This window comes from Coregonus lavaretus (assembly GCF_964263955.1).
Source record: "Coregonus lavaretus genome assembly, chromosome: 5".
In the NCBI taxonomy this organism is placed as follows: Eukaryota; Metazoa; Chordata; class Actinopteri; order Salmoniformes; family Salmonidae; genus Coregonus; species Coregonus lavaretus.
The window spans coordinates 55,906,606-55,928,769 of NC_139992.1; the positions used below are offsets into that span (position 1 = coordinate 55,906,606).

The 22,164-nt window shown below is 42.9% G+C and overlaps 1 protein-coding gene across 1 annotated transcript in view; it reads right to left on the bottom strand.

Moving 5' to 3' along the window:
• The window catches only part of LOC311130098 (cohesin subunit SA-2), a 64,787-nt gene that overhangs the window by 13,800 nt on the left and 28,823 nt on the right, over nt 1-22,164 (bottom strand). The window contains 9 exon segments of the mRNA XM_084162769.1: nt 1,199-1,405; nt 2,264-2,356; nt 2,510-2,590; nt 2,814-2,901; nt 3,006-3,082; nt 3,219-3,419; nt 3,983-4,069; nt 4,480-4,572; nt 9,546-9,649. Of these exon segments, the coding sequence (XP_084018895.1) occupies nt 1,199-1,405; nt 2,264-2,356; nt 2,510-2,590; nt 2,814-2,901; nt 3,006-3,082; nt 3,219-3,419; nt 3,983-4,069; nt 4,480-4,572; nt 9,546-9,649 (1,031 nt within the window).

Genomic DNA, 22,164 nt, shown 5'->3' on the forward strand with positions numbered 1-22,164 from the left:
AGACAGACAAGAGAGGGAAAGAGTGGTTTAGTTAGTTTCAGGTCAATGGGTTTAACAGGTGGAAATAAGTGACAACATGCAACTATAGTTATGACACCATGTGGGTTCAATCTTTCACAGAGACAATAAAACATTCACAGAAGGGAACCAAAGTTAATGCTATTTCTAACGGAAAGATATTGCCCTTATTTCGTAACTTAACTTAATGCCTTTGCCCTGAGACTGATCTCCAATCCACCACCTAATAGAAAACAGTGTCTATACTATAATGGCCATGAGGTAAATCAAATAACACAATAGAAGTGTATTACTATATGTTCCAAACCAATAGTCCCATATTGCATTTGTTTGAACAGATGAGAAATTCCTTCCTGTGCGGTTATTGACTTATCTGGACGAACCGTGAGGACGCAATATGTTTCACATGAGAAAAGCTGTCGTCAAGTACCATTGATTATTAATGCCTCCTCTTGACCATCAATACACAATACAACATACAGTAAATGGCCCACACAAAATACATTGTTTAATATAGCCATGTTTTTTTATATAACTTTTCCCACTGTGGAAGCCGTAAAAATGTATCCAAACGCCATACAAAGCATCCATAGACACGTCACCTAACAAATACTTATGATCTCATGGACTAATAACAAACTGTATAATGAGTCTGTGTAGCACTGGGTGTGTATTATTGGCTTTCCTACGGGATTTGAAGTCAACTGTTAGGTCAGGTTTGAGGAGGAGAATATGAAGCGATGTATAGCCTAGGAGCACCTCTGTGTAGATCCATTAGCTACGACTGCGGCTGTGAATTTAATATCTGCATGATTAACTTGTAACAGGAACAGGGAGTGAACTGTAAACCTGAGACATACTGTACATCCTACAGTCTGACAAAGAGAAACCCTGCCATCTGCTGGGGAAAGGTACAAGTGTGTAAGTCGCACAGGACGAAACACAGCGGTGACAGAGGTGCTATTTTCTCTAGCCTCATCTAGTCTCATGGATATGTTTTTGATCATCATTGCACTCTACCCTGACTTAATACATTCCTGCAAACTTTTGACAAACTCGTATTGATTTCCAGTCGAGTTTGGGGACCTGGGGGAGAAGGGGTGAGCGAGTCAGGTAGAGGTATGGTAAGAGGGGGGTGCAGTAAGCTCCCTCTCGCTCTCTCTCTAATAGAGTATCTACAGTAATCAGAAGTAGAGTTGTCAGTGGTCTCACTCCTGCTGTGGCTGTCGTATTCTGCTCCAGTGAAGACGTGCTCCAGAATGAAGGCGAGCAGCGCCCTCTGAAGTTTCGGGTCGGGAGTGTAGAGCAGGGGTCCGTAAGACGAGGGATCCCACACCTGCAACTGGTAGTTGTGGGCCGTCAGGACATCACACAGAGACAGGAATGCCTGGGGGGGGGAACAGACCATCAGAGAGACAGGAGCAAGACAACTTATTAGTTCGTTTACCAGTGAAGAGAGATGTAGCCAACATTCAGAGAACTAAAGAAACATTTGTTTTTAACTGACTTGTCTGGTTGAATAAAGGTTAGATCAATCGTGGTGTGGTTGTCGGATCTGTTTCTGCTTTAGCTAACTCTTTAGTGGTTGTCATGACAAATACTAGCTCAGGCTAGTTGTACCCTTCACAGAGAGAGCAGATGAACCACCCAGTGTCATTGAGGTTATCATACACAGAGATAGATAGGAAGGCCTGAGGGGTTGAGGACACAATCAATGACTTACAATCAATCACATGACCAGTGATGTAGAATCAATAGTATGTCCAATGGTGTAAGCAGCACATTGTCACACATGCTGGAGCCACCGAAAGGCAGAAACAGAGGAAATAATCATCTAAATAATATTTAAAATAATGTTTGTTCTTTAAAGCGCTAATAAAGCACATTTTGAGTATAGTACAGTTTCTCTCATGGAAAGAGATTGCTGATAGTTTATCAGTTTCACTAATTATCAGAATGAGGTACGGGGGTGTAAATGATAACAGTCACTAGGATAGTAGGATAACAAAGTTCATAGTTCACTAGTCAATATTGATGCACAACATACGGGTCCATTTAGACAAAATAACATGGAGGCTAGCAGTCCTGTGTTAAGACCCGTTTCATTGAGCCTGCCTGCTGTGCCAGATGGGAAGGATTTACACTCTTGGGACTATTCCATTGATTCCAATGCACCAGACAAGATCAACCCAGTGCAGCTAAAGTATTTAAAGGTTCAGACTAATAGTGCTGCTGTGTGTCCTACCTGCTCCTTCACACTCTGATCGTTGTGGGACAGGCAACGTAGACACTTCTCACACAATGCTCTCATCTGACTCCTCTGGGCTACAGCCTTTTCCTGCACACACACACACACGCACACACACTGTCTGTCATAGCATTCAATACTTCAGTACAACCGTACAGGCAACTAGCTAACTGTAAATAAAGGGGACTAGCTAACTGTAGAAAAGGGACTAGCTAACTGTAGGAGGTAATATCAGGTGGTCACCCGTGAGGTCAGGGTTTCTCTGCTGGTGTTGAGGTTCCAGAGGACAGAGTAACATACACACTGCAGGGCCTCCACTGTCAGCTGAGAGGGGAGAGAGAGGGAGGTCAGAGGTGGTGAGGAATGGTGTTCTCAACTAGAGTGAGTCCTGATTGGTGTTTAATACTTCAACTGTACTGTAAAGGTCAAAGGTTATGTGATGTTCCATATAGGAAGAGCTCAGGTGTTAGTAAGGCAAGTCGTGACTGGTGTGATGTTATTTGACAGAGGGTGATCATAGCTCAGGGCAGGGTATACTATACTCTACCTGTGTAGGTAATCCACCATGCATGATCTCTACTGAGAGAAGAGGAGAGACCTGCTCAAACAGTCCCCAACGAGACAGGTCCTGGGCACTACAAGAGAGAAGAGTAGGTGACACACACACACACACACACACACACACACACAAACACACCACACAGACAAACAAACACACACATTTTACACATTATCTTACTTGTGGAATGCAGTGAGTTTCTTCAGCGTGGATAGAATCTCTCCTGTTTTTTCCTCATCAGCAGTGAAGTTGCCATCCTGAGAAGAAAGAGGGAAAGAGAGAAAGAGGGGGAAGAGAAACATGGCAACTCAATCGCCACTCTGCATTCAAAAAACAGCCTGAAGAAACCACATATTTTTATGTATGTGTTACACATGGCATCTCCGTGCCTACCTGCAGTGCGTCTCCCAGCAGTGTTGCCAGTCTGTCTGCCCAGCATTGGACCACTGTGTCCCTGACTGGTCGTGCCAGGGGGTGCCAGGCTGTTTCCTCCCCACACAGGCTGAGGTATGAGCGGGCAGCCGCCTCCAGCACCGCAGGGTCAGTGTGGCGCTCCACAACAGCTCCCATCTCAGCCAGCAGGCACGACAACGCCTGGGAGGAAGGGGGAGAGAAATACTCTTTAAAACAGGGTTGTTCGGACATTTAGTTTAGTTTTGGGTGTATATGTAAAACAACACACTGGCATTGGTGATCTCAAACAAATGGTTGGGTCAATAGACCTTCATGGAGGTTTAACTTTAACCCCTGATCAAGGTCTATTGACAAAATATGTTTTGGATCCATTGAAAGTACTGTGAAGCATACAAGAATGCATAATGCTGGAGATTTTTTCCTTCTCAAATCTGTTTTAATAGTCTCACCAGCAGAAGGTGCTAAGAGGGTAGATAAGCAATCTGTAAACAACAGGATTGCAATGTAATTGCTGAGAAGTACACTAATATAAAATAATAAATAAGTTCCAGTCTTATTGTCATGTATTTCTTTACTTATTAATCTCTATGGTATTTGTTTAACATTTTCATGTTAGTCAATTACCAGACACTTTTTATCCAGACCAACTTACAACAAGTACATTCATCTAAAGTAGGTAAGACAATCACATATCACAATCAACTGACAACAATTAAACTTTTACAAGAACAATGTAGGCTGACCTGTGGGGTTTCTGCATTAGGTGAGTCTGGGTGAAAGTACTGAGGTATCTTCAAAAGGGATGCCACAGTTTCAGGGCTCCCTGAATACTAGGAATATAATTATCACAATCATCATTATCATATAACAATTATCTCAACCATCATCGTTTTCATTTTTTTTTTTATTCTGCACACCAGTTAGTCCATTGTAGCAAAAGCCATGTTAGTTGTGAGATTGTTAGATGGAGTATAACCGGTCACCTGCTGTATTGTAATGCCCTCTAGTGGCAGTAGCCTTAACAGATATTAACTAGTAGGAGGATAGAAAGTGTAATATCAATACAATCATTATCGTCATTATCCTAACCATCATCAGCATCATTATCAGAACCATTATCATCATCACTACCATCGTCATCTTTTCTGTCATCACCAGCCCTCCTGCACTGGTGTAATATGTCCCCATGAAAGAGTGTGTTTTACTAACGTAATGTGTGTGTGTGTGTGTGTGTTCTTACCTTAATCAGTAACTGTGGCAGTACCTTGAGGAAGTATTCAGTGAGCCTGCCACAGTCATCTACCTGAGCCTTTTTTTCTCTGGCACTTACCACCTGTCAAAAACATTGTTACATTAACAAAAAGATTTGAAATATATTTGCCATTGTAATCAGTACAATAAAAAATGTTATTCAAATGAATATCATGTAAGCCTTGAATTTTAAGTGATACTCATTCATGAATATCATTCCAGAAAGGATTTGTAAGACAGCAATAAAACACAAGGAGTTATGTTATGTAAATGTATTTCTGTTCAATGACAAATGCCCAAATATATATTTTTAAGGCCAAAAACAACATCACAATCAACAACTGGAGTTCAATCACAGATGCAACTAAAAGCAGGGGTTTCATCCAGCCTTTACCTATCCAATCATGTGAAGGATGCATTTTCAAACAGGGCAGTTCTAGGCTGCGGTCCGATTCCCTAGCTAATTTTCCCCCAACTTCGGACACTCTCTAGCGGTTGGAGGACTAAATCACCTCGAGCTCAACATTTAAATGGACTGGAAAATAACGGTAAGTTTTGCGACTAACGACACCCTTCTAGCTGACCACCGATTTTCAGTGCAATTTATGTAAGTTAAGTTAGGTTTTGAGAGTTTTCAAAAAAGTTATATATGTACACATTTTGTGGAACACGCTGTATATTGTAAAATCCGACTGCGCGACAGACCACACACGTGGTCCTCTGTAGCTCAGCTGGTAGAGCACGGCGCTTGTAACACCAAGGTAGTGGGTTCGATCCCCGGGGCCACCCATACACACACAAAAAATGTATGCACGCATGACTGTAAGTCGCTTTGGATAAAAGCGTCTGCTAAATGGCATATTATTATATTATTATCATTTAACATCCAACTTATTACCTCTCAAATATAGCTAAAGGATTTTCTAATGTTGCTAGCTTAGTTGCTAAATGTTGATAGAACTGCTAAGTAAGCAAAAAGGAAAGAAATTGTAAGCGTTAGATAATACATATCACGAAAACAGCTGAATATTGTCAAGCTTTACCGTATCAAAATTGGAGTCCTCTGACGGAGGCGTTTTGCACAATCTGCAAAAATGTATTTGGAACTTTGAACCATGAACTTTTTGACACCTATCACTGTTGGCTATATTTCATCTTACAACAGCTACATAGAGCCATTATTTAGTCAAATGTTACAATGTATGCATCAATATTAAACTAATTGGGACACTAATTTTCATTACAGATAACATCAAACAAAAAAGGTGGGTACACTTTCAGTTATTGTGAAAACGTTCATCAACTTTCAAAGCCTTAGCTTTGAAATGTAAATGTTTATACATATTCAGATTGAGTCATCTTTCTAAAATGTGTATAGTATGCAAAGTTATTTAGCTACATGTATTAACACCACAGCATGGAGAAAGTCAAGAGGAAGCAGTGGAGTGAGGTGGACATGTTCCATGCCATGGAGGACTGCGGGGCAGGGATGGCTATCCGCCAGGCTGCCAAGGTTAGGCATCTTTTGTTTTTAGGAGATTACCATGTGTATGTGAATTTTATCTGCTAGTAACAGTTTTATTTTCTTATCTACCAAGGTGCATGGTGTACCTCGGCAGACCATGGCGGACAGGCTGTGCGGCCGGGTGACCCATGGTTGTCGCAGTGGACCACCCACATTGCTTGCACCAGAGGATGAAAATGCTCTGCTGCAGTACTGTATATACTGCGCCAGCCATGGGTTCCCATACCAGGCGGTGATGCAACCAGTCAGGATGCTCTCGATGGTGCAACTGTATAACTTTTTTAGGATCTGAGGACCCATGCCAAATCTTTTCAGTCTCCTGAGGGGGAATAGGCTTTGTCGTGCCCTCTTCACGACTGTCTTGGTGTGTTTGGACCATGATAGTTTGTTGGTGATGTGGACACCAAGGAACTTGAAGCTCTCAACCTGTTCCACTACAGCCCTGTCGATGAGAATGGGGGCATGCTCAGTCCTCATTTTTTTCCTGTAGTCCACAATCATCTCCTTTGTCTTGATCACGTTGAGGGAGAGGTTGTTATCCTGGCATCACATGGCCAGGTCTCTGACCTCCTCCCTATAGGCTGTCTCATCGTTGTCTGTGATCAGGCCTACCACTGTTGTGTCGTCGGCAAACTTAATGATGGTGTTGGAGTCGTGCCTGGCCATGCAGTCATGGGTGAACAGGGAGTACAGGAGGGGACTGAGCACGCACCCCTGAGGGGCCCCCGTGTTGAGGATCAGCTTGGCAGATGTGTTGTTACCTACCCTTACCACCTGGGGGCGGCCCGTCAGGAAGTCCAGGATCCAGTTGCAGAGGGAGGTGTTTAGTCCCAGGATCCTTAGCTTAGTGATGAGCTTTGAGGGCACTATGGTGTTGAACGCTGAGCTGTAGTCAATGAATAGCATTCTCACATAGGTGTTCCTCTTGTCCAGGTGGGAAAGGGCAGTGTGGAGTGCAATAGAGATTGCATCATCTGTGGATCTGTTGGGGCGGTATGCAAATTGGAGTGGGTCTAGGGTTTCTGGGATAATGGTGTTGATGTGAGCCATGACCAGCCTTTCAAAGCACTTCATGGCTACAGACGTGAGTGCTACGGGTCGGTAGTCTTTTAGGCAGGTTAGCTTAGTGTCCTTGGGCACGGGGACTATGGTGGTCTGCTTGAAACATGTTGGTATTACAGACTCAGTCAGGGACATGTTGAAAATGGACCCGGAGGTGCTCGCGGCGGCACTAAGGGAAGGGGTTATACTTCTTTGTCTTCCACCACACTGCACCCATGTCCTGCAGCCGCTGGACGTGGCATACTTTGGCCCTTTAAAGGCTGAGTTTTCCAAGGTAGCTGGAGATATTAGCCATTTTGACCACTCCTACATGGTAAACAAATCAGAGTTTGCCAGAGTATTCCGCTACCCGTACCAATGATGCAAGGACATGCGCTATGTGGTGGAAGGGTTTAAGAATCCCTGTGGTCGCCACATGCCTCACCGGGAAGGAATACACGCGGCAGTGGCAGGAGAGGGGTGAGAAGGAGAGGGCCGAGGCAGAGGAGAAAGAGCGTCGGGCAGCCCTCAGAACACAGAGGGCACAGGAGAGGGCTGCCATGGATGAGACCATTGACGCCATCGCATCTGCTGGACCACCTGCTGGAACCACTCCTGACAGCTGCTTCACCAATACCAGTGCCTCCCAGTGTGCAACACCTGTAGGAGCCGCCGGAGTCCCCAGCTGCAGAAGAAGGCCACGTGCCTACTCTCCCAGCCACACCATCGTCGGCCCCTCAACCCCACCATTACAAACAGCAATGTAAAAAAAAAGAAGTAATCTCCACCTTCTGCAGCTTCCTCCAGAGGTATTGATGTAAAAAAGTTGAAAAGGGTTTTCATGTAACATGCTCTGTCGAACACCACTTTTTCTCAAACTGCAGCACAGAAAAGGAAGAGAAAAGCTCCACCGGTCACGCCATCCATGGCAACACTCTCAGGTACTTTATAATCTGTTTTTCTCTCTCTTAGTTGTATCAATTACTATTGTTGTTGAAGAACTTCTACATTTTGCAAAACCATATTAATTAATTTGTATTATTATTTTATTTTTTATAAAAGAAGACACCACCTGCTGTGCTCGCTGCGGGGAGCATGATCCGCCTGCAAGCTCCCCTCAGGAGTGTAGATCTGAGGTGCCATGGGTGTGCTGTAACTTCTGCCAGCACTGGGTCCACTGCAGGTGTGTGCAGTGGGATCCAGAGGTAGCGGTGGAGCTGGATTTTTATTGTGATTTTTGTGACAATATAGGGATGGAGGTCGAGATTTAATTGTTTGTTTTGTTTGTGTTCATATGAAATTATTTATTTGTACAAAAACATAAATGTCTAAAATATAATATATATATATATATATATATATATATATATATATATATATATATATATATATATATATATATATATATATATATATATATATTTATTCAACCCATCTTGTGTATTTCTTCCTTTACTTTTCAAGTGCATCTCTGCAACACAAACTCCAACAGTGTTTTCATTGTTTATGTCAATACACATAACTGAAATTAAAGTTTTATTTGATGTAAATTATTAATACTCATATTTTAGTATTCAACTGTTATCTACTTTCTCAAAACATAATATTAATCTGTAAAACAAATGATGAGACATTATTTGGTTACAACACTGAATATGTTGGTGAAGAACCATTTCTTAAGAGTCCACAGGAGGGTGCACCGGGCTACGCAATGGAAAGTTGACAGGCAAGTCATAATTCTTTACCGGAAGGCTAGCCAACTAGTCAACTATTTTACATTTTAGTCATTTAGCAGACGCTCTTATCCAGAGCGACTTACAGTTAGTGAGTGCATACATTTTTCATACTGGCCCCCCGTGGGAATCGAACCCACAACCCTGGCGATGCAAGCGCCATGCTCTACCAACTGAGCTACAGGAGGCCAACTATCTAGTAAACACTTCGGATACGAGGTTGGTGTGTCTTTTTTCAACAAAATTAAACTGATATTTATTGTAATTGAACAAAATAGTAAGGTGGCCGATAACTGGGGACCGTATGCCGATAATACGGGACTTATTTTTTTTTGCTAAACCGCTTATCAAAAAGCTGATAATAGTAGTATTTACATTTACATTTAGATTTTAGTCATTTAGCAGATGCTCTTATCCAGAGCGACTTACAGTTATTTCCACTGAAATGTCAAACATGCTAATTGCTAACCCGTTAGCTAACATTTTTACGACACCAATAATTACAAAACCTTGATGGCTTGATCACAAGATAACACTGTTGAAGGTAATATATTTCTTAAACGCTGGGGTTCCACACTAACCTTCTCCCAAAAGAGTGCACTTGCTCAAAGCGTTAGGTTGGAGGTGTAATAAATATGGTAAAACACTTTTACCAATCCAATGTTTTTAAATCCTTTTGGGGGAGTAAACAAGTCCATACTTCAGGGAGAATGGGTGATTATGGTAATTGCGCTTAAGCCTCTTCAACACACTGACCTTCTTGCATGTGCTCCTTCCGGCCAGCAGGGGTCCCTCTACTGCCTGACGTACTGATGCCACCAATACCTCTACAACCAGAGACTGCTCTCCAGCACTCAGACCTGAGGACACACACACATCATATGATATGATGCACACATAGAAACAAACACACAAACCCTGGCATTGCAAACGCCATGCTCTACCAACTGAGCTACATCCCTGCCGGCCATTCCCTCCCCTACCCTGGACGACGCTGGGCCAATTGTGCGCCGCCCCATGGGTCTCCCGGTCGCGGCCGGCTACGACAGAGCCTGGATTCGAACCAGGATCTCTAGTGGCACAGTCATGTGTCTCAGAGTGTGGGTGTAAGCAAAGAACTACAGGGGTGTTGATCTAGATGATAGGAGTACAACATACAGTCATTGGAGTACACACACACAAACATTGTTTACCATGTAGGCTTAAAAATCTCATTTAAAAAAATGTATCGCATAATTACTTTTAGAAACACTTTTAGAAATTCTTGTTTAATAACTAGTATAATATGTCAATAAATGTGCATATTTTCAATTATTGGAAATTATTAATTTACACAATTTACAGGACAGGACTCTTATTATGAAGGATTCAAAAAAATCGTGACCCGGAAGTGCTTCACATTCAAAACAAGATGATGGCGGGGCAAGCGAAGCCTGGCAAAGATATTGGACGCAGGGACGAGAGGTCGGAAATGGTGGCGTGTAGTGTGGACGAAATTGAGAAAAAGTTGGTGAAGCAACAGCTGTGCTGGAATACGATCAATATGGGTGTCAGTTCTGATGGTATGGAGCGGGAGGATGAGGGTCAAGGACGGGAATGGTCGGTAGTGGAAAGACATAGGAAGAAGAGAGATCATGATACAGAAAGCAGTGGAGTGCCTAGTAAAGAAAGCATAAAGAGGGCCAAGGTAGGAAGCAAGAGTAACAATGTGTTGGAGTGGAAAGTGGTGATAGTGTTTGATGAAACCACAGGGCCTCACTTACACCATATCCGACTAACTAATGCCATAGAGAAAGAGGTAGGTGAAGTGAAATTAGCTTGGTTCATTGGAAATGGTAGATTGTTAATATTGTGTGGTAGCCAGGCTCAGCATCAAAGATTCTGAAAATGGAAAAGCTTGAAAGCTTAAAGATTAAAAGCCATGCCCCTGGTGCTTATGCTAGATTGAGGGGAGATATCACAGGAGTCCCAATATCTATGTCCACAGATGAAATTAAAGAAAATGTGAAGGGAGGCAGAGTGATTGAGGCCAAAATGTTGATCAGTAGGAAAGAGGGTCAAAGAAGTGAAAGCTTATCAGTGATGCTGGGGTTTGAGAAAGTCTTGCCGGGAAAAGTACAGATAGGATTCCTTCGTTTCAATGTTAGAGAATTTGTCCCATATCCACTGCAGTGTTTTAAATGCCAAAGAATGGGACATGTAGCTTCTCAGTGTAAAGGTAAGATGTGCTAAGTGTGGAGGGGCACAGGATTACGGTGAATGTGGAAGCAATGTGAAGTTTAAGTGCTGTAATTATGGGGGAGAACACAGTGCAGCATTTGGTGGATGCCAGGTACAGAGAGAGGCTAGAGGCTCAGAGATATAGGATCAGTCATGATGTATCATATGCAGAGGCCGTAAAACAGAGTGGTAGAACTACAGTGCGGACTGACGGAGCTTACATGGATGTACCTGTAGTAAGTGGACCTACTGTCGGGGCTGGTGCTTCTGATGGCCCTGGCATGGTTTCGAGGCCTGTTCAGAAACCTTATGCTCATGAATGTGTGGTGTCAAAGGACACTTCAATAATGAATAAAGTTGACTTCATAGCTTTTATTGTGGTAAGGTTATCAATACGACTCGGGTTGTGGAAATGCCAGGTTGAAGGTTATTGTGGAGACGGCAAAAGAGATATTGGGGGTAACAGATATTACTGTTGAAATGGTTGTTGGCATGCTGAAAAATCCTAAGGGTGGAGTGCATGATATACAGCATGATATACAGTACCATACAAAAGTTTGGACACACCTAGTCATTCAAAGGTTTTTCTTTATTTTTACTATTTTCTACATTGTAGAATAATAGTGAAGACATCAAAACTATGAAATAACACATATGGAATCACGTAGTAACCAAAAAAGTGTTAAACAAATAACAATATATGTTATATTTGAGATTCTTCAAAGTAGCCACCCGTTGCCTTGATGACAGCATTGCACACTCTTGGCATTTTCTCAACCAGCTTCATGAGGTACTCACCTGGAATGCATTTCAATTAACAGGTGTGCCTTTTTCATTCGTGGAATTTCTATCATTCTTAATGTGTTTGAGCCAATCAGTTGTGTTGTGACAAGGTAGGGGTGGTATACAGAAGATAGCCCTATTTGGTAAAATACCAAGTCCATATTATGGCAAGACCAGCTCAAATAAGCAAAGAGAAATGACAGTCCATCATTACTTTAAGACATGAAGGTCAGTCAATCTGGAAAATGTCAAGAACTTTGAAAGTTTCTTCAAGTGCAGTTGCAAAAACCATCAAGCGCTATGATGAAACTGGCTCTCATGAGGACCACCACAGGAAAGGAAGACCCAGAGTTACCTCTGCTGCAGAGGATAACTGCACCTCAGATTGCAGCCCAAATAAATGCTTCACAGAGTTCAAGTAACAGACACATCTCAACATCAACTGTTCAGAAGAGACTGCGTGAATCACGCCTTCATGGTCGAATTGCTGCAAAGAAACCACTACTAAATGACACCAATAAGAAGAAGAGACTTGCTTGGGCCAAGCAACACAAGCAATGGACATTAGACTGGTGGAAATCTGTCCTTTGGTCTGATGAGTCCAAATTTGATATTTGGTTCCAACCGCCATGTCTTTGTGAGACGCAGAGTAGGTGAACGGATGATCTCTGCATGTGTGGTTCCCACCGTGAAGCATGGAGGAGGAGGTGTGATAGTGTGGGTATGCTTTGCTAGTGACACTGTTTGTGATTTATTTAGAATTCAAGGCAAACTTAACCAACATAGCTACCACAGCATTCTGCAGCGATACGCAATCCCATCTGGTTTGCGCTTAGTGGGATTATCATTTGTTTTTCAACAAGACAATGACCCAAAACACACCTCCAGGCTGTGTAAGGGCTATTTAACCAAGAAGGAGAGTGATGGAGTGCTGCATCAGATGACCTGGCCTCCACAAGCACCTGACCTCAACCCAATTGAGATGGTTTGGTATGAGTTGAACCACAGAGTGAGGGAAAAGCAGCAAACAAGTGCTCAGCATATGTGGGAACTCCTTCAAGACTGTTGGAAAAGCATTCCTCATGAAGTTGGTTGAGAAAATGCCAAGAGTGTGCAAAGTTGTCATCCAGGCAAAGGGTGGCTACTTTGAAGAATCTAAAATCTAAAATAGATTTTGATTTGTTTAACACTTTTTTTGGTTACTACATGATTCCATATGTGTTATTTCATAGTTTTGATGTCTTCACTATTATTCTACAAAATAGTAAAAATAAAAGAAAAACCCTTGAATGAGTAGGTGTGTCCAAACTTTTGACTGGTACTGTAGATAAAGTTGAATGGGTTTGGGGAGGGTTTTTGGGGGGAAGAGTGTGGCAGAAGTTAGGGATTTATTTGTTTTTTTTAACTTTATTTTCATGGTAGTACAGAATTGGGCAGAACATGATTGATTGATTGAAGAAGAAGACGACTGTGAAATGGTATACATATTTATATTCATTCTTTCCCGCCAGTAAAATTAGCTATCATTAAAACTTCATGCAACATTTAGTTCAAACAGGTAGCTAGCTATGAAATACACTTGAATTATGAATTCTACAGGATATATGAAAAAGAACAGAGGCCTGCACTGTATATGCTCCCAATTTACCACCTTTATTGGTCAACGTTTCGATCTAACATGGATCTTTGTCAGGTCAAACAGTGCATGTTTGACCTGGGCTAATGCAATTGGATGTGAGTAAAGCTAGCAATCTGCAAACAGGCACTGAACAATCTCTTCCTAACCTAACAATTTGGTAAACTGAATAGCCTGTAATCTGCAGTCTGATAATTCACAAACATTAAATCAAAGATAACATTACTACAAACTGGGTTTCGAAACTTTGATGAAATGCTCCTAAATATCAAGGTGCCCTTTACAAATTATATTGCAGCAGTGTTATTTTGATCGCAGTAGCCAGGCTAACTAGCCATAATTGCAGCAGATGTAATGCAATGTAATTAATTGGAGTCATGATAAGGGCTAGCACATTCAAATAGACGGTAAATGTTATTAACCATTTTGTCTATTCATTAAACTGTGTGCCGCCTGATATTAGCCTAGGCTCTGACACTGCGCAAATGCTCATGGCCCGAGATCCTTCGCGTAAATTCGGAGAGCCACACTTGCATCGCATCAACAGCCAATCCAGGAGGGATTGGAAACTATTGTGAGCTTCGATTGGTCAATCATGAGGCAATGTCGCTGGTATTTGAATAAAGTTCTGCTTATTCCAACATTGGTCCTGTCTTGTTCACATACCTCGCCTATGCTTGCATCGCCCAACGGTCCCCAGCCCACTTCGCTTCCTTAATTGAAAATGAATGGGCTTGCTTTGTTTCATGGCCACAACGTGCTATGTGGATCTCTTGTGTAAACGCAAATACACATTGCACGCGACACAGTTTCAGAAACATTTGGAACTTAACTTTTAGGCTATATAAGCGATAAATAATTTTGATACAAAATATAATTACTGTACGCAGTTTAGGAAAGCTGCACCAAGGTTTCCAAAATCGTATCGCAAGTGAGGCATATTAGTTTAGACAGAGCGTCAGGATTAAACATAGTCAGAATTGTAGTACACTAGACCAGTGGTTCCCAAACATTTTCACTCGGGTCCCCCCTTCCAGCATTGGGGAACATCCCGCGTGCGCGCACACACACGCCACGTCTATTTCTATGGGCTTATTTCCTGCAATTCTACACATTTTGTCATGGGGTGCAAAGAAAACTTTGTAGTTTTAAAGTCCATTTTCTTGCAATTCTATACATTTTGCCATGTCTATGTGATATGTCAACAATATGTATGGGCTAAAAAACCTAATTGAAGAAATGTTTTGCTGACATGAGCTAGTTGACATTTATAAATAACTCTCTAAGGTATGCAATGACTAACATGACAAGAGGAACTGATGATGCACTACCCAATTTGTCTGTCCGGTACGCCATAGCTAAATCAGAGCTAAATCAGAGCTACAGTATGCCTATATGCAAATAAGCCATTTGACACATGGGCCTGCAATCATTCACTTGTTTTTTCCCCCTCATTAATCTACACACAATACCCCATAATGACAAAGCAAAAAGAGGTACTAGAAGTTTTTGCAAATGTATTAAAAATAAAAAATATTATATCACATTTACATAAGTATTCAGACCCTTTACTCAGTACTTTCTTGAAGAACCTTTGGCAGCAATTACAGCCTTGAGTCTTCTTGGGTATGATGCTACAAGCTTGGCACACCTGTATTTTGGGAGTTTCTCCCATTCTTCTCTGCAGATCCTCTCAAGCTCTGTCAGGTTGGATGGGGAGCGTCACTGCACAGCTATTTTCAGGTCTCTCCAGAGATGTTCGATCGGTTGTTCGATGTTCAAGACTGGGCTCTGTCTGGGCCACTCAAGGACATGCAGATACTTGTCCTGAAGTGACTCCTGCGTTGTCTTGCCTGTGTGCTTAAGGTCGTTGTCCTGTTGGAAGGTGAACCTTCGCTCCAGTCTGAGGTCCTGAGCGCTCTGGAGCAGGTTTTCATCAAGGATCTCTCTGTACTTTGCTCCGTTCATCTTTCCCTCGATCCTGACTAATCTCCCAGTCCCTGTCGCTGAAAAACATCCCCACAGCATGATGCTGCCACCACCATGCTTCACCATAGGGATGGTATTGGCCAGGTGATGAGCGGTGCCTGGTTTCCTCCAGACGTGATGCCTGGCATTCAGGCCAAAGAGTTCAATCTTGGTTTCATCATACCAGAGAATCTGGTTTCTCATGGTCTGAGAATCCTTTAGGTGCCTTTAGGCAAACTCCAAGTGGGCTGTCATGTGCCTTTTACTGAGGAGTGGCTTCCGTCTGGCCTGATTGGTGGAGTGCTGCAGAGATGGTTGTCCTTCTGGAAGGTTCTCCTATCGCCACAGAGGAACTCTGGAGCTCTGTCAGAGTGACCATCGGGTTCTTGGACACCTCCCTGACCAAGGCCCTTCTCCCCCGATTGCTCAGTTTGGCCGGGCGGCCAGCTCTAGGAAGAGTCTTGGTGGTTCCAAACTTCTTCCATTTACGAATGATGGAGGCCACTGTGTTCTTGGGGACCTTCAATGCTGCAGAAATGTTTTGGTACCTTTCCCCAGATCTGTGCCTCGACACAATCCTGTCTCGGAGCTCTACGGACAATTCCTTCGACCTCATGGCTTGGTTTTTGCTCTGATATACACCGTCAACTGTGGGACATTATATAGACAGGTGTGTGCCTTTCCAAATCATGTCCAATCAATTGAATTTACCACAGGTGGACTCCAATCAAGTTCTAGAAACATCAAGGATGATCAATGGAAACAGGATGCACCTGAGCTTAATTTCGAGTCTCATAGGAAATATATACATTTGTCTCTGTGGATGGTTTGTCCTCTGACAAATCAATTGTACGTTTCGGTGTTCCTCAAGGTTCCGTTTTAGGACCACTATTGTTTTCACTATATATTTCACCTGTTGGTGATGTCATTCGGAAACACAATGTTAACTTTCATTGCTATGCGGACGACACACAGCTCTACATTTCGATGAAAGATGGTGAAGCCACAAAATTGCCTACCCTGTAAGCATGTGTTTCAGACATAAGGAAGTGGATGGCGGCACATTTTTTTATTTAAAACTCGGACAAAACAGAGATGCTAGTTCTAGGTTCCAAGAAACAAAAATATATTCTGTTGGATCTGACAATTAATCTTGATGGTTGTACAGTCGTCAAAAAACAACAACTGAAGGACCTCTGCGTTAATCTGGACCCTGATCTCTCTTTTGACGAACATATCAAGAATATTTCAAGGACAGCTTTTTTCCATCTTCGTAACATTATAAAAATCAGATACTTTTTGTCCAAAAAAGATGCAGAAAAGCTAATCCATGCTTTTGTCACTTCTAGATTAGACTACTGCAATGCTTTACTCTTCGGCTACCCGGATAAAGCACTAAATAAACTTCAGTTAGGGCTAAACATGGCTGCTTGAATCTTGACTAGAACCAAATAATTTGATCATATTGCTCCAGTGCTATCCTCTCTACACTGGCTTCCTGTTAAGGCTAGGGCTGATTTCAAAGTTTTACTGCTAACCTACAAAGCATTACATGGGCTTGCTCCTACCCATCTCTCCGATTTGGTCCTGCCATACATACCTACACATACGCTACGGTCACAAGACGCAGGCCTCCTTATTGTCCCTAGAATTTCTAAGCAAACAGCTGGAGGCAGGGCTTTCTCCTATAGAGCTCAATTTTATGCAATGGTCTGCCTATCCATGTGAGAGACGAAGACTCGGTCTTGACATTTAAGTCTTTACTGAAGACTCATCTCTTCAGTAGGTCCTATGATTGAGTGTAGTCTGGCCCAGGGGTGTGAAGGTGAACGGAAAGGCACTGGAGCGACAAACCTCTTGCTGTCTCTGCCTGGCCGGTTCCTGTCTCTCCATTGGGATTCTCTGCCTCTGACCCTATTACGGGGGCTGAGTCAATGGCTTACTGATGCTTTCCATGCCGTCCCTAGGAGGGGTGCATCACTTGAGTGGGTTGAGTCACTGATATGATCTTCCTCTCCGGTTTGTCGCTCCCTCGGGCTTGTGCAGTGGAGGAGATCTTCGTGGGCTATACTCAGCCTTGTCTCAGGGTAGTAGGTTGGTGGTCTGTTGATATCCCTCTGGTGGTGTGGGGGCTGTGCTTTGGCAAAGTGGGTGGGGTTATATCCTGCCTGGTTGGCCCTGTCTGGGGGTATCGTCGGATGGGGCCACAGTGTTTCCCAAACCCCCTGTCTCAGCCTCCAGTATCTATGCTGCAATAGTCTATGTGCCGGGGGGCTAGGGTCAGTCTGTTATATCTGGCGTTATTCTCCTGTCTTATCTGGTGTCCTGTGTGAATTTAAGAATGCTCCCTCTAATACTCCCTCCCTCTCATCCCGGAGGACCTGAGCCCTAGGACAATGCCTCAGGACTACCTGGCCTGATGACTCCTTGCTGTCCCCAGTCCACCTGGTCGTGCTGCTGCTCCAGTTTCCACTCTTCTGCCTGCGGCTATGGAACCCTGACCTGTTCACCGGACGTGCCACCTTGTCCCAGACCTGCTGTTTCAACTCTCTCTCTACCGCACCTGCTATTTCAACCTCTAAATGCCGGGCTATGAAAAGCCAAGTGACCTGATGTACTGACCTGTTGCAACCTCTACAACCACTGTGATTATTATTTGACCCTGCTGGTCATCTACGAACTTTTGAACATCTTGGAGAAAAATCTGGCCTTAATGGCCACGTAGTGTTATAATCTCCACCCGGCACAGCCAGAAGGTGACTGGCCACCCCTCATGGCCTGGTTCCTCTCTAGGTTTCTTCATGGGTTTCTGACTTTCTAGGGAGTTTTTCCTAGCCACCATGCTTCTACATCTGCATTGCTTGCTGTTTGGGGTTTTAGGCTGGGTTTCTGTATAACACTTTGTGACATCTGCTGATGTAAAAAGGGCATTATAAATAACATTTGATTGATTGATTGATAGCAAAGGGTCTGAATACTGATGTAAATAAGGTATGTTTTAAACATTTTAATAAATGGGCTAAAATTGATAAACCGGTTTTCACTTTGTCATTATGGGGTATTTTGTGTAGCTTTAGAATTGTTTTATTAAATCTATTTTAGAATAAGGCTGTAACGTAACAAAATGTGGAAAAAGTGAAGGGGTCTAAATACTTTCCAAATGCACTATAATGTCCACTTACTACATAGTGCTGCATATAGCATTTTAAACATGTTAAAACAAAAGAGAAATAATATATATATATATATATATATACATACATACACACACACAGTGGGGAGAACAAGTATTTGATACACTGGCGATTTTGCAGGTTATCCTACTTACAAAGCATGTAGAGGTCTGTAATTTTTATCATAGGTACACTTCAACTGTGAGAGACGGAATCTAAAACAAAAATCCAGAAAATCACATTGTATGATTTTTAAGTAATTAATTTCCATTTTTATTGCATGAAATAAGTATTTGATCACCTACCAACCAGTAAGAATTCCGGCTCTCACAGACCTGTTAGTTTTCTTTAAGAAGCCCTCCTGTTCTCCACTCATTACCCGTATTAACTGCACCTGTTAGAACTCGTTACCTGTATAAAAGACACCTGTCCACACACTCAATCAAACAGACTCCAACCTCTCCACAATGGCCAAGACCAGAGAGCTGTGTAAGGACATCAGTGATAAAATTGTAGACCTGCACAAGGCTGGGATGGGCTAAAGGACAATAGGCAAGCAGCTTGGTGAGCAGGCAACAACTGTTGGCGCAATTATTAGAAAATGGAAGAAGTTCAAGATGACAGTCAATCACCCTCAGTTTGGGGCTCTACTCCTTAGTTGCCCTGGCTGTGTGTTTCGGGTCGTTGTCATGCTGGAAGACCCAGCCACGACCCATCTTCAATGCTCTTACTGAGGGAAGGAGGTTGTTGGCCAAGATCTCGCGATACATGGCCCCATCCATCCTCCCCTCAATACGGTGCAGTCGTCCTCTCCCCTTTGCAGAAAAGCATCCCCAAAGAATGATGTTTCTCCCATGACCTTCTCCCATTCCTCCTCTGGATCATCCAGATGGTCATTGGCAAACTTCAGACGGGCCTGGACATGCGCTGGCTTGAGCAGGGGGACCTTGCGTGCGCTGCAGGATTTTAATCCATGACGGCGTAGTGTGTTACTAATGGTTTTCTTTGAGACTGTGGTCCCAGCTCTCTTCAGGTCTTTGACCAGATCCTGCCGTGTAGTTCTGGGCTGATCCCTCACCTTCCTCATGATCATTGATGCCCCACGAGGTGAAATCTTGCATGGAGCCCCAGACCGAGGGTGATTGACCGTCATCTTGAACTTCTTCCATTTTCTAATAATTGCGCCAACAGTTGTTGCCTTCTCACCAAGCTGCTTGCCTTTTGTCCTGTAGCCCATCCCACCCTTGTGCAGGTCTACAATTGTATCCCTGATGTCCTTACACAGCTCTCTGGTCTTGGCCATTGTGGAGAGGTTGGAGTCTGTTTGATTGAGTGTGTGGACAGGTGTCTTTTATACAGGTAACAAGTTCAAACAGGTGCAGTTAATACAGGTATTGAGTGGAGAACAGGAGGGCTTCTTAAAGAAAAACTAACAGGTCTGTGAGAGCCGGAATTCTTACTGGTTGGTAGGTGATCAAATACTTATGTCATGCAATAAAATGCAAATTAATTACTTAAAAATCATACAATGTTTATCCAGCCTTTGCTGCTATGCTTGCAGATGTGCATAATATGCTGTGACCCTAATCGAAAAGTATTTAATAACTCCAAATAACAAAAATGTGTCCTTTTGTTTTGCAGTGCATGGATAACCAGTGCAGTTGAATGCAGCATTGCTGTATGGTGCACTCAAAATGTATTGTGGTTGAGTAGCCAGCCTAGGCTACTGCTCAAATGTTGCTGTAATAGGCCTACATATTCCTTCTTAGCATGTTGTTTTGTTGCAGGTGTTTTTTTATGTATTTTTATTTAGTTGTTTTGTTATTTCATTTTCTTTTTTTAGGTGGTAGATCAGCTTTAATATTGCAGATAGACTAACTTCCATCAATGTAATTGTCTGCATCACTTCCAATCACCCATGTTTTTTTTTCTCATAAAATATAGACCACTGCGCAACTCGGGCTCCCGAGGCACTGCATCTCAGTGCTTGAGGCGTCACTACAGACCCCCTGGTTCAATTCCAGGGTGTATCACAACAGGCCGTGATTGGGAGTCCCATAGGGCAGCGCACAATTGGCCCAGCGTCGTCCGGGTTTGGCTGGTGTAGGCCGTCATTGTAAATAAGACTTTGCTCTTAACTGACTTGCCTAGTTAAATAAAGTTAAAATATACATACATACATACATACATACATACATACATACATACATATAAATAAATATACAGTGAGGGAAAAAAGTATTTGATCCCCTGCTGATTTTGTAAGTTTGCCCACTTTTAATGGTAGGTTTATTTGAACAGTGAGAGACAGAATAACAACAACAAAAAAAACAGAAAAACGCATGTCAAAAATGTTATATATTGATTTGCATTTTAATGAGGGAAATAAGTATTTGACCCCCTCTCAATCAGAAAGAATTCTGGCTCCCAGGTGTCTTTTATACAGGTAACGAGCTGAGATTAGGAGCACACTCTTAAACGGAGTGCTCCTAATCTCAGTTTGTTACCTGTATAAAAGACACCTGTCCACAGAAGCAATCAATCAGATTCCAAACTCTCCACCATGGCCACGACCAAAGAGCTCTCCAAGGATGTCAGGGACAAGATTGTAGACCTAAACAAGGCTGGAATGGGCTACAAGACCATCGCCAAGCAGCTTGGTGAGAAGGTGACAACAGTTGGTGCGATTATTCGCAAATGGAAGAAACACAAAATATCTTGTCAATGATCTCAAGGCAGCTGGGACCATAGTCACCAAGAAAACAATTGGTAACACACTACGCCGTGAACGACTGAAATCCTGCAGCGCCCGCAAGGTCCCCCTGCTCAAGAAAGCACATATACATGCCCGTCTGAAGTTTGCCAATGAACATCTGAATGATTCAGAGGAGAACTGGGTGAAAGTGTTGTGGTCAGATGAGACCAAAATGGAGCTCTTTGGCATCAACTCAAGTCGCCGTGTTTGGAGGAGGAGGAATGCTGCCTATGACCCCAAGAACACCATCCCCACCATCAAACATGGAGGTGGAAACATTATGCTTTGGGGGTGTTTTTCTGCTAAGGGGACAGGACAACTTCACTGCATCAAAGGGACGATGGACGGGGCCATGTACCGTCAAATCTTGGGTGAGAACCTCCTTCCCTCAGCCAGGGCATTGAAAATGGGTTGTGGATGGGTATTCCAGCATGACAATGACCCAAAACACACGGCCAAGGCAACAAAGTAGTGGCTCAAGAAGAAGCACATTAAGGTCCTGGAGTGGCCTAGCCAGTCTCCAGACCTTAATCCCATAGAAAATCTGTGGAGGGAGCTGAAGGTTTGAGTTGCCAAACGTCAGCCTCGAAACCTTAATGACTTGGAGAAGATCTGCAAAGAGGAGTGGGACAAAATCCCTCCTGAGATGTGTGCAAACCTGGTGGCCAACTACAAGAAACGTCTGACCTCTGTGATTGCCAACAAGGGTTTTGCCACCAAGTACTAAGTCATGTTTTGCAGAGGGGTCAAATACTTATTTCCCTCATTAAAATGCAAATCAATTTATAACATTTTTGACATGTGTTTTTCTGGATTTTTTTGTTGTTATTCTGTCTCTCA